General features: G+C 33.7%; 1 protein-coding gene across 1 annotated transcript; it reads right to left on the bottom strand.

The window, feature by feature from the left end:
- Positions 1-1,564: 1,564 nt before the first annotated feature.
- On the bottom strand, positions 1,565-6,413 carry LOC108671249 (zinc finger Y-chromosomal protein 1). Its single transcript, XM_018158748.2, has 3 exons — positions 6,275-6,413; positions 5,061-5,383; positions 1,565-2,623 (listed from the first exon to the last, which is right to left on the bottom strand). The coding sequence occupies exons 1-3, from the start codon at positions 6,378-6,380 to the stop codon at positions 1,805-1,807; spliced, it is 1,248 nt and encodes a 415-aa protein (XP_018014237.1). The 5' UTR covers positions 6,381-6,413; the 3' UTR covers positions 1,565-1,804.
- Positions 6,414-15,777: the final 9,364 nt, after the last annotated feature.

Here is a 15,777-nt window from a genome sequence, read left to right as displayed (position 1 = left end):
CTTGAATTAACTCTCACAGAACATCATACAAGGGAACATACAATAAATAATGATGCCATAACAATTAATTAATTAATTTAAATTATTTAATTTAATTAATTAATTTAATTTAATTAATTTAAATTAATTAATTTAATTTAATAACTTAAATTAATTACTTTAAATTAATTAATTTAATTATTTAATTAATTAATTTTAATTAATGAATTAATTGACGCATTACAATTACTTTCATTAATTGTTAATTGATTGACGAAAATGTTCGGATGATTTTAAATGTTTTTAATTTCAAGAATTGATATAATTAATTTAATTTAAAGCTTTGGGCCACCTCAATTAATTGTAACTTACATAATTGTAATAATTTAATAAATTCTATATTATTTAATTGTATCAGCTTAATTGTAAATTAATTAATTGTAATAGTTTAATTAATTGTAATAACTTAATTGATTGTCCATTAATTAATTGTAATTGTTAAATTTATTCTACTACTGATGACTAGAGAAAATACTTATGAAAAAATTAAATACCCATTTTATGTGAGTAATTCAAGGGATATGCAAAATTTTTATGCGATATTTGAACAAAATATTTCGCAAAATAATTGTTGAAAATTTAATATACAATGAAATTTGAGAATGTTATTTTTTAATAATTTTCTGGTACTCAAGAATTTCGGCTAGAAATAAATGGTTAGCAGGAACAAATTATGCCTTGAACAACCTGAAATTATTAATCATAAATTATTGCTATAAATTATTAATCATAATTATTAATATAAATTATTAATCATAATTATTAATCATAAATTATTAATCGTAATAGTGAACATACAAATTTAATTTTTATATTAAACAATCAATTTCACAACAATATTTAATTAATGGTTACCTCAAAAATTAGGTTTTTATGTAAACCATTAATAATTAAAAATTATTGTAAAAATTGATGGTGATGTAGGCGTCAGATTATCAATATTAATACAAAATTAATTTCACTGTTAAACATTAATTTTCACACCAATTTTTAATTATTAAAGGTTAACATAAAAACTTACTAAGATCTAGCTCTTGTGTACCGGAATTTAATTATTATTGGTTAACATATAAACCTAAATCTATCTCTTATGTACTGTAATTTATATATTAATGGTTAAATAAAAACTAAATCTATCTCTTATGTACCGTAATTTATATATTAATGGTTAAATAAAACCTAAATCTATCTCTTATGTACCGGAATTTAAATGTCAATGGTTAACATAGAAACCTAAATCTATCTCTCATGTACCGGAATTTAAATGTTAATGGTTAAATAAAAACTAAATCTAGCTCTCATATACCGGAATTTAAATGTTAATGGTTAAATTAAAACTAAATCTAGCTCTCATATACCGGAATTTAAATGTTAATGGTTAAATTAAAACTAAATCTATATTTTATGTACCGGAATTTAAATATTAATGGTTAAATAAAAACTAAATCTATCTTTTATGTACCGTAATTTATATATTAATGGTTAAATTAAAACTAAATCTATATTTTATGTACCGGAATTTATATATTAATGGTTAAATAAAAACTAAATCTATCTCTTATGTACTGGAATTTATATGTTAATGGTTAAATAAAACCTAAATCTATCTCTTATGTACTGGAATTTATATATTAATGGTTAAATAAAAACTAAATCTATCTCTTATGTACTGGAATTTATATGTTAATGGTTAAATAAAAACTAAATCTATCTCTTATGTACTGGAATTTATATATTAATGGTTAACATATAAACCTAAATCTATCTATGTACCGGAATTATGTTTAGTTAAATCATGCAAGTTATTAAGCTTATGCCCGGGATGTTTCTTAAGAAAATGTCGCCTGAGCACATCAGGTCTGTCGGTGGCATACTCACATAGATTACATTGATGAGGTTTATAGTTATAATGCTTCGTCATAATATGGGACTTTAACCTATGAGCTGTGACACATGAGAAACTACACTTGGGACACTCATATGGCTTAATAGTCGCGTGTTTACTCATAAAGTGTTTTGTGAGTACATGTTTAAATGCTGCTGAGTAATCACACTCCGGGCATTTAAACTTCTTAACCCCTGAATGTCTGCACAATACGTGCTGGATAAAGTTTTTTCTTACTACACTCGAGTAATCACAATCCGAACACTCGAACACTTTTTGCCGAGGGTTCTTATCGCATGTATTTTTTTCTCGTGTACGTTTCGAGTCAATATAATTTATATGGGGATTTTTCCCTTGAGATTTTAGATCCATTTTGATGTTCAACCTTGTTCGCCGGTTGTTTTTATTGCTTGTATTTTTTTCTCGTGGGGCTTTAGAATCAATATTATTTATATTGGAATTTTTCCTACAAGATTTTAGATCATTTTTTTCTGGTGGAGGTTCGAAGTCAATATTATTTATACCGGCATTTTTCCCATGACGTTTCACATCAATTTTGATGTTTAATCTTGGGTTACTGCCGCCTGGGTCTTGGTCATCGAGGACAACATCACATTCAATCACATGGTCGTCAACAGTTGCAGTACTGCACCCTGTAGAAGGGGTGCGTGGGGTGTCAGGTGCCACTCCCGCCTCGACCTGCAGCAAAAAATTGACTTCAGAATTGGATAAATAGTAATATTCACAAATTACATATAGTACCTATATACAAAATAATATATAATTATATTTATATAAATTCAAGGGATACTGATTAATATTTATATATTAGAAATAAAATGTGACTTCAGAATTGGATAAAAAGTAAAATTCACAAATTAAATATAATATATACAAAATCATATTTTAATTTATATATTATTAAATTCATATAATTATATTTATATACGGTAATTATATTTATATACGGTAATTATTTTATATTAATATTTATATACTAATATAAAATGTGACATCAGAATTAAAAAAAAAATTCAAGATTTGTACTATATGTTCTTTATCTAATCTAAAATATCTATTTCGTATCTTTCTGCATCTAGCTTCATCTATTCTGTACCTACCTGCACATATTACAATTTTGGTTGATATAAATTAATAATAAATTTTAGGATAATTTGAATGAATTGATAATAAAATTAAGATTGATCTAAATTAATTAATATTAAATTTAGGTTCATTCAAATTAATTAATATTAGAATTTAGGTTGTAAGTTAAAATCATAGATAAAAATCAAATTTGATAACATAAAAATAAATTTTAGGTACTATATTTTTTGGAGTGTGACAGCATTTTTGTTGAAGATTTAATGGACTATAAACATTTCCCGTTGGTTTAATAGCAAGAGTTGTGTTCATTACAACTAAATACAATCTTTAACAACACACAAGATGAAGAAAAAACATCAGCCATACATCAGCACCACTGCCATACATCAGCACCACTGCCATACATCAGCACCACTGCCATACGTCAGCACCACTGCCATACATCAGCACCACTGCCATACGTCAGCACCCCTGCCATACATCAGCACCACTGCCATGAAATGATGCAAAAATTCCATATGGTCTTCAATGCTTCATTAAAATGAAATGGTATGTTAGTATAATTAAAAGTAGATATAAAGAGGTTAAAATTAACTATAACATTTCTAACTATTAGAACAATACTTTTTTGTAACTAAATGATACTAAATTTATTCTCTTATATTTTTACAAATCATTTTCACTTAGAGTCAGTCAAATGTCTTCTAAAATTTCCTAAGCACTGTGCAAAAATAATCAACCCCATTTACTACAGACAAATTTCATGGAAAATGTTATTTCTTCATCATAAGATACCAAGTTCTCGCAAATTGGACTGACTGGATTCAGTGATGATAATGTATTCAATGCCATCCTTGTTAAGAAGTAAAACTTGATAAAATAATAGAGATTGGAATCAAGCAGAGTTACCATATTTATGCACAGAAGTTATTTATTACTGAATATTACAATTTATTTTAAATATTCATTTATTCCTATTTAAACTTGTACGATTAATGATCAGAGAATTCAACATTTGAATTTCCAGGGTGGAATAATTCTTCAGATCAAAAGGCAGGTTTGGGTACCTAAGTAATTTTAATTGATAAACAAGATTCATTTTCAAGTTATAGGAAGCATTGAAAAATGGAATTGTGGTGGAAATAAGTACATGATACATTCAAATATGATACAACACAAAAATTTTGAGCCGTAAAATAAAGTTGTAGTAAGTAGTTACCTACTCCTGTTAGGCTACATCATTCTGCCCTGTCTGAACAATTTTGTTTAACACGTTGACTCCGAAGTGGTACATTACCGTACATATGCGTACCACGAAATGTATTTCTCCAGGACGTAGTGGTACATAATTCAGGTTGCCTAAAATCGGCCAAATCCGAGAACAAAAAAGGCCAAAAAAGGCCAAAACTCAATATATACTAGTTTATTTGTAGGTTCCGCTATAAAAATTCCATTTATTTTCTTTTTGCAGTATTTAAAATTTAATTAGGAAGTACCCCTATCATAAATTTTAGCCGGCCAACGCAATTGAGAAAAACTAAATCACGGAATTTGTCCGGAAAGAATGACCGTCTTGCAACCCTGTTTAAAAACAGTACTAAAAATGGAATAATTGTACAAGATGAAGCAATCGGAGTCAATGTGTTAAACAATTTCTCAGCCCTGGAAATCTAAATTATTAAATCTCTGGTCATTATTCGCACATGTTCAAACAAGTTGATTCTGCCATTTCATACTAGTTACAGTACTTATTGATGCATAATTTTGTTCAAAAATGTGGTATGTTTTGTACCAAAGCACTCCCTGCAAAGCAAGTAAACCTTCATTAATAGCAATTTTTAGATGGAGAGTAAGATACTTGAACTCCATCTGAGGCGGACTCTTCAACTAGCATAGAATAATAAAAAAAATAGTATAAACTAGAATGAACAAACAATAATCTATAAATAAACTATTATTGACATAAACTAGTAGTAGGTAAACAACAAGATCATCTTTGGTAAACTACAAGGCTGTAGATTGGAGATACCTGGCCATCATCTGTAGAGAATTCTTCTTCAGCTGACATGATATTTGGTCCCTCTACGGCATCAGACGACTCATCATTGATGATGGCCTCTAACGGGTCATTGTTGATGATGGCCTCTAACGGGTCCTCCTCATTGATGATGGCCTCTAACGGGTCATCTTTGATGATGGCCTTTAACGGGTCCTCCTCATTGATGATGGCCTCTAACGGGTCATCTTTGATGATGGCCTTTAACGGGTCCTCTTTGATGACTGCCTCCAACGGGTCATGTTTGATGGTAAACACTGTGTTGACATCAAGCGTGGCATCAATACCATCAGTACCTGCAAACAATAAACATTGTCAGAAAAATATTTAAATATTTAGAGGTTTGAATGTATTCCAAGGATACTTGATAAGAAAATTCATTGATGACATACTACAATAACCAATAAAGATTGTATGATCTTGCATTCCAGAAAATGATATTAAATAAATACAACAATGAGAATAAATGATAAACAAATATGTTTTGCAATAGGTACCTATAAGCTATAATCACTAGGGAATCAAAAGCCTAGTGTTGTGGACAAGTTAAGGGAAGGAATGTCAACTAAAAAGTATGATTCCTTTTATTAAAAAGTTTTTGTATGGATATTGAAAATAAACTTATAGTCTGAATTAATTCACCATTGCATGAAATTAATTAAATGAAAATGCAGCAAAGATGCAGCTTTACTAGGGCATGCAGAAAAGATGGACAATTGAGAAACTAAACACCAATTAGTTTTAATGTTAATCATCATCAAGTTAATGGAAGAATAATTACATTCTGTCCATCTCAAATAATATGACTGCAATTAATTTTTAATTTTATTAATTCATTTAGTCATTTAGTCATTTAGTCATTTAGGACTTCAATGAAACCTGCTTAAAGGAACAAATTTTGCGAGCATATACAAATAATCATATTAGTGTAGTTAGGCAGAAGTTCTTCATTTATACAGGTTTGATTGAAGACCAGAGCGTACTTTTTATTAACAATTTTCTTATTGTTTTTTTTGATGAGCCAAACAAAATTTCTTGCAGGTGCTTGGAGATCAAAAAGCAATAAGAAAATTGTTAATAAAAAGTACGCTCTGGTCTTCAATCAAACCTGTATGAATAATTATATATACCTACACATATATAAATAATGAAAAGAATAAGGGGCAAATGATACCCATACCACTCACCTCCCAGCTCAGCGCTCCTGTCCTGGCTCCCATGCCTCCCATAATTATTTAAGGATCTAGAGCCTACTGATGGATTATTCTGATGGACATTCACATTCTCCCCCATCTTGCATGACTTTATGAGTCTACCTAATTAATTTCAAGCATATATGCCTGGTGATACAGAAATTTTGAATGTAGGATGGATATTTATATATAGTACCGTAAAATGGGGTAACTTAGACCACTTTTTTTTTATAAATGATGCCATTTTTTTACTAGCTAAATTAAACTTGAATTGAAACATGCAAAATACAGGTCTATACTCTAGCTTCACTCACCATAAGTTGCTGGCTCCTGCCTCTCATAGTCTTTATGTAATTTAAAAAAAAGTGATGGTCTTTGTTACCCCAGCTCTTGGGGTAACTTAGACCGGGTAGTAAAATCAATTATATTTTTGGGTAAAATAACTCCAGGTTTTGGTGCATTGTAGCAGAACTCTTCTAGTTACATATGCAAATGACAAACTTGAGGAAAGTGTCATAGTTTGCAAATGGGAGGTGCCGCCCCATAATGAGGGAAATGTGACTACCTAATGGCAGCCCTGATGGGGTAATATTGACTGGTTTGGAAATTAAGTTGAAATTACCATATATAAGACTCTGTAGAGTCTGAAACATAAAGAGAAAACATAAATAGGCTGTCAAACATAAAATATGTTATATATGGTAATTTTATATTAACTTCCAAGCCGGTCTATGTTACCCCGTCAGGGCTGACATTAGGTGGTCTAAGTTACCCCATTTGGGGGCGGCGCCCCCCATTTGCAAACTATGACACTTTCCTAAAATTTGTCATTTGCATATGTAACTAGAAGAGTTCTACTACAATGCATCAAAACCTGGAGTTATTTAACCAAAAAATAAAAAAATTGGAGGGGGTACTCTGACAGGCTTCAAGTAATAGCTTTTTTTGTGGGTCACATTTTAAATTTTTTAATCTATTAGATATGCAAACTTTTCAAATCTTTCTATTGCATTATGTAGCCTCAGTATTAGGCCTTTAATGCCCATTGACAAAATTTTCTATGTCAAATAGTTTTTGAGTTGTGGGGGTTTTTGTTAAAAAAACGAAAAGTGGTCTAAGTTACCCCGCCGGTCTAAGTTACCCCATTTTACGGTACCACTTCAATCCTGAGTATTATATATAGGTATAGCATGAAACAAGGTGAATTTGCAACAATGTAGGTTACTTGAGCCATATATATTTTTTAGATTTAATCAAAATATGTACTTTCTTATTTATTTATTATTTATATACTTTTCAAAATATTTTTTTATTGTTTAGCCAAAATACTTAACTTTTGAGCAATGATATCTTATATTCAAAAACAACACCACACTTTTGCACCAGTATTTGGTGAAAAGTAAAAGCTTTCCAATCTTATGATACATGAGTCACCACTTGGCAGCAAGATTGAAGAACTGATCATTTTTATGGAAATACTGCATTTCCAAAATCTCATAATTTGAATGATTTGTAATGAAAAAGCTCAATTGCCCATTTAATCAACAGATGGATAATACCTACTGTAGATAAAATAGATAATACTAAGAATAATTAGGTTTACCGTAATCCTATTATTCTAAATGCTAATCCTCGGATTATTCTAAATCCTAATCCTGTTATTCTAAATCTAAACAACCCAAATGAGGCCATCCCAAAGCAAATCATCCTAACTCAAATATAGTAAATAATTTTTAAACTAATGTACCATATTAAGAGAGAAATCTTATCAAATGATCAAACCAACATTCAGCAAATTCAGGAAAATTAAGCAGAAACCACTCATGAATGAGACAAAAATTCAGGAAAATTAGACAAAAATTCAGGAAAATTAGACAAAAATTCAGGAAAATTAGACAAAAACCACTCAAGAATTCTTATCAGCCATTTCGAAATATTCCTATCAACCCATGCTTGCAGTCAATTTCACCCCTTCGATTATTACAGACTTTGTAGCTTTGCTCAATTTCTTTCATAAAAAATAGAAAAACAGCACATATTTTCCTGTAATTTTGTTGAATTCTCATAAAACAATTGATTTTAGTTACACCAGGAATTTTTGGTAATTCTGCCTGACATTCCAAATTAGTAAATCACAACTTTGACAATTGTATAAATATTAATATTGACATGACATAACATTGACAGGAAATAATTAATTTATCTAGTTGAACTCATGCAAATCCAAAAAAAAAATTCTATAGTCAGAAAACTCTACCATCAAATGGGTTAATAAAGGACAGTTTTGAGCATTTTTTTGCTAATAACTTCTTACCATGAACCTTTCATAAACAAGTTTGTGTTCATTTTAGAGGCCGTTGTGAGGGATATTGTATGGCATCTCTGAAAAAATTTCATATGCCATTTGTTAGGTGTCAGTCGCAAATTAAAAGCTTCCCTAATAACCTCTGGGAACGGGGTAATCTGGGACACGGATACTTGAAATAAAACTTAATTTTAAAACGTTTGAAGCATCCAGAGTGTACTCATCCATTACTAATAGTACCCTGAAGTTCTCCTCTTCCTTTTTAGATGATGTAGATGTGGAATAAATGACATTTTCTGTGATTTTTAATTTTTTTCCTTTAGTGATGATTTTTACCATATTCATATATTGTCATATTATTGATGTGATATTACTGAATCCATAGCCCTATAGCATTCATTCTGTATCTGTAGCTTACAGAACGGCTTGTAATTTTGCATCATTTTAATTGAGTCAAGAGAATTCACTATAACAAAAAAAAAAAAAGATTGTAAAAAACACACCTGAAACAGAAAGGAATATTTTAGGGACAATCATCAGATTTTTTTAGAGAAATATATCATAGTTTAGGTTAATTACTTTCTATTTTATGTTTCCCAGTGCACAATTCTATCCATGACATTCTATGCACAATTTTGTAATGGCCGATGTCTGATTGATGCATTAATTTTTTGTAAGTAAATTTTTTGCTGAGCAAGGTAATTGTAATAAAAAAATTTTTGTTAACTGATATTTTAAAAACTGGAGCCTTTGCTAATCAAGATTCTACTGTAAATGCATTTCAGGAGTGTCCCTAATTACATTAGAGGGGTGTCCCCAGTCCCACTGTCCCTTATTACCTAGTCTTGCAGACATGGTGGCAAACCAAAGATTTTTAAGAATCAGTTTATTTTTAATTTCCTTATCTACTCAATATTTTAATCAGCTTCTTACATATGATAATGCTGGTATCCAAGATACCATAAAATGGGGTAACTTTGAGCAATTTTTTTTTAAAATGATGCCATTTTGTTACTAGATAAGTTAAACTTAAATTGAAACATGCAAAATACAGGTCTATACTCTAGCTTTACTCACCATAAATTGCTGGCTCCTGCCTCTCATAGTTTTGATGTAATTTCAAGAAAAGTAATGGTCTTTGTTACCCCAGCTCTTGGGGTTTCTTTGACCGGTGTAGCCTCAGTATTAGGCCTTTGATGGCCATTGACAAAATTTTTCTATGTCGAATCGTTTTTGAGTTTTGGGGGTTTTTGTTAAAAAAATTAAAAGTGGTCAAAGTTACCCCGCCAGTCAAAGTAACCCCATTTTACGGTACTTAATAGTCTAATTATAGGACTCAAAAATGAACTTGAGGATATTGGTAATGGATATAAAAAACTTTAGCTCAGTAAATATTTCTTCAGCTTTTATTTAAATGAGATTTACTGTTCACATTTGCAGTCAACTTTGTCTCTTGCTACTTGTTGAATGGTGTGGACAAGGTTTAGTCTTGGTTCCTTCTTCAATATGAAGAAATAGAGGCAGCTGCAGCATAGTCTGCATATATGTGAATTGCACGTGAGCTAGGCACCGTCGACCCAGGTTGTTCTGAAGTAGATGAAAAAATATGCTTCAATTGCTGCTGACAAAGAAATATAATTAACTAACTTGCAAAATAGTCGATATAATTGAAAATAATAATTCAATAGTCAAATGAGAACATAATTACCTTAAGTGAAAAATCCACTTAAGAGGCTGCAGCCAAGTAATGAGCCAAGTTAAGTTAGTAAGAAGGATTAGCCCAGTAACAGTATAAGTTAATGCATGTGGTTAATTGGAATTAATAATAGTTGCAGAGAAGCAACTTAAGATTTTAATTTGAACAAACTGGGCCAATCAAGTGTATAAGGGAATGGCATGCAAATGAATGAGGTTGATGATTAAGAGGAGATTCAAGGCAAGACTCCCTGGCAAAAACCAGTGGCTGTCAAGGCTCATCAACATTTTCTAGATTAAAGGTACAGAGTGAAGTAAACTCTTTCTTTACTTTAAGAAAGATGGAAATTTTAAATATAAATTCTAACATTTGAATTTTCAAAATATCAATTAAATTTCTAATAAGGAATGTAACAAAAAATTTTCATCTTTTTCACTACCTATGCTTGCAGAAATAGCTGCCATTTTTATTTGGAAATGAGATAAGCAAATTCTGTCAATCACTTTTCTAAGCCAGCACCTGTATGCAACTCTTATATTAGCAAAATTTTTTAGTAGGGCAAATATTTTTTTTTTGCTACAGACCTAAACCTTAGCAGAGGAGTCAAGGACAGGGGTACTATTCCAATTCCAAAATCTAACTTTCCATATTTTTTCATGACTTTTTTAGAGGTAGTAAATGTATAATTTCTCAACTAAATTAAGCAGTTATGCTTCATAGATAGGAAAATGTTGAACTTCAAGCCACTATTTTTAGGGTTGTGATATTTCAATCATTTTAGCTGCTACATCATTTCTACAAAATGACGAACAGATACGGAGGACAGAACCTGACTGTCCTGATTTACTCTGCCTATATCTTAGGGCTTAGGCTTATATAGTCCCCATATGATGCAATTGATGGTATTGTTTCAGATTTATTTACCTCCTAGAATAGTGCCCAAATCCCCTGGTCAGCAACTTGGCAATATAATGCTGACTTTTTGCTGGGAGTAGGTGTTTTTCTCACTAGCTGGGACTATGAACAGACCCCGAGTTCTCAAGGGCCAAGGCCAAAGCTGTGATAAGCCTGTGTGGCATGTGCCTCCACGCTCCGCCCTTCAGGCTCCAGCATCATTTGGATGCCCAGAAAGATAACAGTTTTTGCACCAGGCAATCAGCATCAATAAAGTGTCATGGATTCCATGTCAGAATCTCAAAAAAACCTACTCAGACTGTCAGACAAGAGCGGCACAGTACCGTGTACGTGTAAGGCGTCTATTTTTCTTTTGCTGTCTGGCGTCTGCAACTAAATTTTGCTCAAGAATGACTGAGTCACATCAATGGAATACAGGCTATGTTGAGAGTTTCAGTCAAAGTATTATGAATTAATTTTTTTCTGTCAGAGATTTTAGGAGCCCTGCAAACTAGGTAGTTAAATGTGGCACTGCAGCCCCAAAAGGGTTGCAATATTTTTGCCCTGTTCAAGCCCAGGGGTCTCCAAACTATGGCCTGTGGGCCACATGCAACCCACCACATAATTTCATCCAGCCCGTCGGATGAAATTATGAAATGAATAAATACCGTCAACCGGGGCTACTTGGGACTGGCGGGGCTACTCGGGACAGTCCTCCGACACAGTGTTAAACTGTTATAGTAGCAAAACTAATTGGAATATTGCAAAACTAAATATAGTGGCGTAAACATAAACATTTTTCCTATCTATGTAGTATAAAGGAAGTTGAAAAATACTACATTTACCAGCTTTGAAAAATTCCTGAAAAAATGGTGAAAAACGCTATTTTGAAAAGTTACTTCTGCTAAGGTCTGTAGCAAAAATAAATATTCGCCGTATTAAAAAATTTTACTTACATAAAAGATGCACCCAGGTGTCGGCTTGAAAACGTAATTGACGGAATTGTCCTATCTCATTCCCAAAAAAATGGCAGCCATTTCCGCACGGCGGGGCTACTCGGGACACCTCTAAAAATGCATTTACAGTAGAACCTCAGTTAGCAAAGGCTCCAGTTAAGAAAAAAATTGATTAAAAACAAAGAATATTTATTACATTTACCTTGCTCAGCAAAATAATTTCACTTATCAAAAAATTAGTGCATCATCGGTCATCACAAAATTATGCATGGAATATCATATATAGAATTGTGCACCAGGCATCATAGAATGAAAAGTAATTGACCTAAACTATGATTTATCTCTCCAAAACATATGATGGTTGTAACTAAAACATTCCTTTCTGTTTGGGGTAGGTTTTTCATGATCTTTTTTTTATAGTAAATTCACTTAACGTAATTAAAATGGCGTGAAATTACAAGCCATCCTGTAAGCTTACAGATACAGAAAAAATGATATAAGGCTGCTGATATGAAGCTTGCAGTGGGCAAGGTTGTTGTAAATGCTCAATGGCATGTTCATGGATACAGTAATATCACATCAATAATACGATAATGTCACATCAATAATACGGTCATTAATGTATATGGCAATATCATATCAATAAAGGAAAAACAAGTAAAAATCACAGAAAATGTCATTTATTCTACTTCTACATCATCTACAATGAAAGAGGAGGACTTCAGAGTACTGTTAGTAATGGATGAGTATGCTCTGCATGCTTCAAATGTTTTAAAATGAAGTTTTATTGCAAGTGTCCCGAGTAGCCACGTTCGACGGGGCTACTCGGGACACTTTTTTTTTTTTTGCTTTTGGCACCTTACGAATAGCATATGGAATTTTTTAAAGATGCCATTGGATAGCCCTTGCAAAGAGCTATAAAATGAGCCTAAATTTTTTTATGAAATATTTCATCATAAGAAGTTATCAACAGTCATTAACAAATAAACGCTCATAACTGTCCCGAGTAGCCCCGGTTGACGGTAATTATTGCAAGAATGGCACCGCAGAATTATTCAAAGCTGGGGCCATAGTGACAAAGCAGAGAGTTTTTTAGACTCTCTCTCAAGTTCACTTTTGAGTTCTATAAGTAGACCAGTAAAGTATCATGAATACCACCATTATCATACTTGAGAAATTGGTTTAAATCTTGAGTAAATGAGGAAATTAAAAATGAACTGATTCTAAAAAAGCTCTGGTTTGCCACTATGGCTGGGGCCTGCTGACTAGTGCCTGGTGGCACAGTGGCACTCATCCCGAGCTGACTGCACTCAAGTCTCAACCATTGCCAGTTCTGTGAATTCTCGAAAGAAAAAGATGCAGAGTTTTTTGACTTGCCTTATTTATTATATAACAGTTAGTTGGCTAATGGCTTAGTTGTGGGAAGATTTTGCTGCATTTCTTTGAGCAATTGAGCTGAGATTAGAAATTGATTCATTTCTCATAGAGGAAAATAAACCTGAACCATTATTATTAGGTAGAATGTGAATTAGCATTTTTTGCAGATATGACAAGTCAAATGAACAACTTGAATCTGAAATTGCAAGGCAAAACAAATTTGATCGGTGACTACTTTGTTCATGTCAAGGCATTCAAAGCAAAAGTTGCGGCACTTGAAGGCCAGGTGCAGGCTATGAATTCTGCTCATTTTCCAATAATTTCCATGCTGTGAAAAACTTTCATGCAGAAAGTAAAGTAAAATATCTTTTTTCATTTGCATATGAATTGCCTTTAGAATTTAGATTTGAAAAAACAGTTTCAGAAACGATTTGCTGAAACTGTTCTGAAACGATTTGGTTCAAACTTCAAATTTAAACATACTTGTTGTTGCTTCAGTTGCTAGAACAAAATTTTTCCAGAATGTTGTATGTGAAATCTAACTATTGAGCAAATTTGTCTGATGATCGCAAGAAATCAGTTCTTACCATTGGCCCATGCCCCATGAGCCGCCCATCTAATCTGGAACCGGGTTTTAATGAAATTTTGAAGTCAAAACGACGGGACGCCTGTCGGAGACAACCACTGCCTTGCTTTGAATGGATTATCATGCTCCCTTCCCTGAAGGACATAGCCTACAACACTTCTTGACTGTAACATTACGTAGCAGCCGCACGCCACCAGACAGATCACATCCATTGAATTAGACCAATCAGCCCACAGGAAAATAAGCGTGACGTCGTATGGCCCCATGGTTGAATTATTTCAACCATGGTATGGCCCAGGGTCGTCTGCCAACACACGAAAAAATTTTACACCACCCGGACGGAGGGGTAGCCTGCCGAAGAGTGAAGACCACCACTGCCCTGGATGGGACACCTGTCAGTGAGCAGTGACCACCACTGCCGTGCTTCAAATGGACTATCATGATCCCTTCCCTGAAGAACGTAGCCTACAACACTTCATGACTGTAACATTATCAGCCGCATGCCACCAGACAAATGACATCCATTGAATTAGATCAATCAGCCCACAGGAAAATAAGCCTGGCGTCGTATGGCCCGCGTCGTCTGCCAACACGCGAAAAAATTTTACACCACCCGGACGGAGCGCGCCGGAGCCGTCCGTATCTGTCCCGTGTGTGTCGAATCAGCCCACGGTCGAACGGCCACGCGTCGTACGGCGATAAATTTTAGAACAGAACTATGCTCTCTGGTGGTGGTGGTGGTCGCGGGTTGTATGTGAAGAAGAAGTCGCACGTTGACCGCTTGTGACACCTGGACTCAGCAATAGTTATTTAGTTGAAGTCTTCATCATGTTTCTCTCAATTTCATTTCCTTCTTTGCTGGCATGAGCTTTCTTTGTTATCAACAATTCTCTTGTTTAGGGCAAATCACAGTTTAATCCAGTGCATTTCACCAGCTACATGGTAGATAATCGACCAGTTTGCATGAGATATGTGGTGGTTGCTCTCACTATGTGGTGTTGAACTCTTCTGGGATAATTTCCTCCACCAAGGAGCACACGCACCTATATGAGAGCCTCGAGAGGGACTCCCAAGGCATGGATATTTGATATCATCACCTGTCTCTCATGATTGTATAGTGTACATGAAAGGAGGAAGTGTTCAATTGACTCTTCAACCCCACAGTGCAGGCACATGGGAGTGTCAGCCATGCCAAATCGATGAAGATAAGAACGAACCCCAACGTGGCCAAGACGAAGGCGGGTTAAAACCACTGCTGCACGACGAGAACGGCAAGCAACCCATGGGACAGGAGACATCCCGGACCGAATGGAAGCTAGGTGGTGGCCCGGCGTAAAGCTTCTAATATTTAAAGCAAGATGATGTCACGGGCTGGTTACCGACGGATGGCTTAATCCGCGGCTGATTGGTGGTCATCAGGAAATATGCGCGGCGTTCCTTTCAAGGCTGATTGGTGCACAAATTTTGTGGTGCACGGCTGCGTACCCCCCTGGATATAATACTTCTTACTTGGTTACTTGGTTAAGATGAGGCGCGTCACCGTCTTGAGTATTGGCGCCCCCAATCCGCATTCTTCAGGGTGCATTAAATGTTGTTGAGCATGTTGGTGGCTTGGAGGTATTTGATGATCAGTTCAGCAGGGAATTCAGGGGTCGTAAGCGAAGACAAGCAGAAAGGAACCGA

Source organism: Hyalella azteca, unplaced genomic scaffold (genome assembly GCF_000764305.2).
Source record: "Hyalella azteca isolate HAZT.00-mixed unplaced genomic scaffold, Hazt_2.0.2 contig3214, whole genome shotgun sequence".
Taxonomy (NCBI): Eukaryota; Metazoa; Arthropoda; class Malacostraca; order Amphipoda; family Hyalellidae; genus Hyalella; species Hyalella azteca.
Note: the sequence above shows the minus strand (reverse complement) of the source record. Positions and strands in the feature narration are given on the sequence as shown.

Excerpts from the sequence above, each read along its gene's own strand:
- LOC108671249 (XM_018158748.2), bottom strand. The coding sequence starts at position 6,380 with ATGGGGGAGAATGTGAATGTCCATCAGAATAATCCATCAGTAGGCTCT. Across the intron at positions 5,384-6,274 it reads CAGGAGCGCTGAGCTGGGAG|GTACTGATGGTATTGATGCC; the intron begins GTGAGTGGTATG and ends TATTGTTTGCAG. Across the intron at positions 2,624-5,060 it reads TCTCTACAGATGATGGCCAG|GTCGAGGCGGGAGTGGCACC; the intron begins GTATCTCCAATC and ends TTTTTGCTGCAG.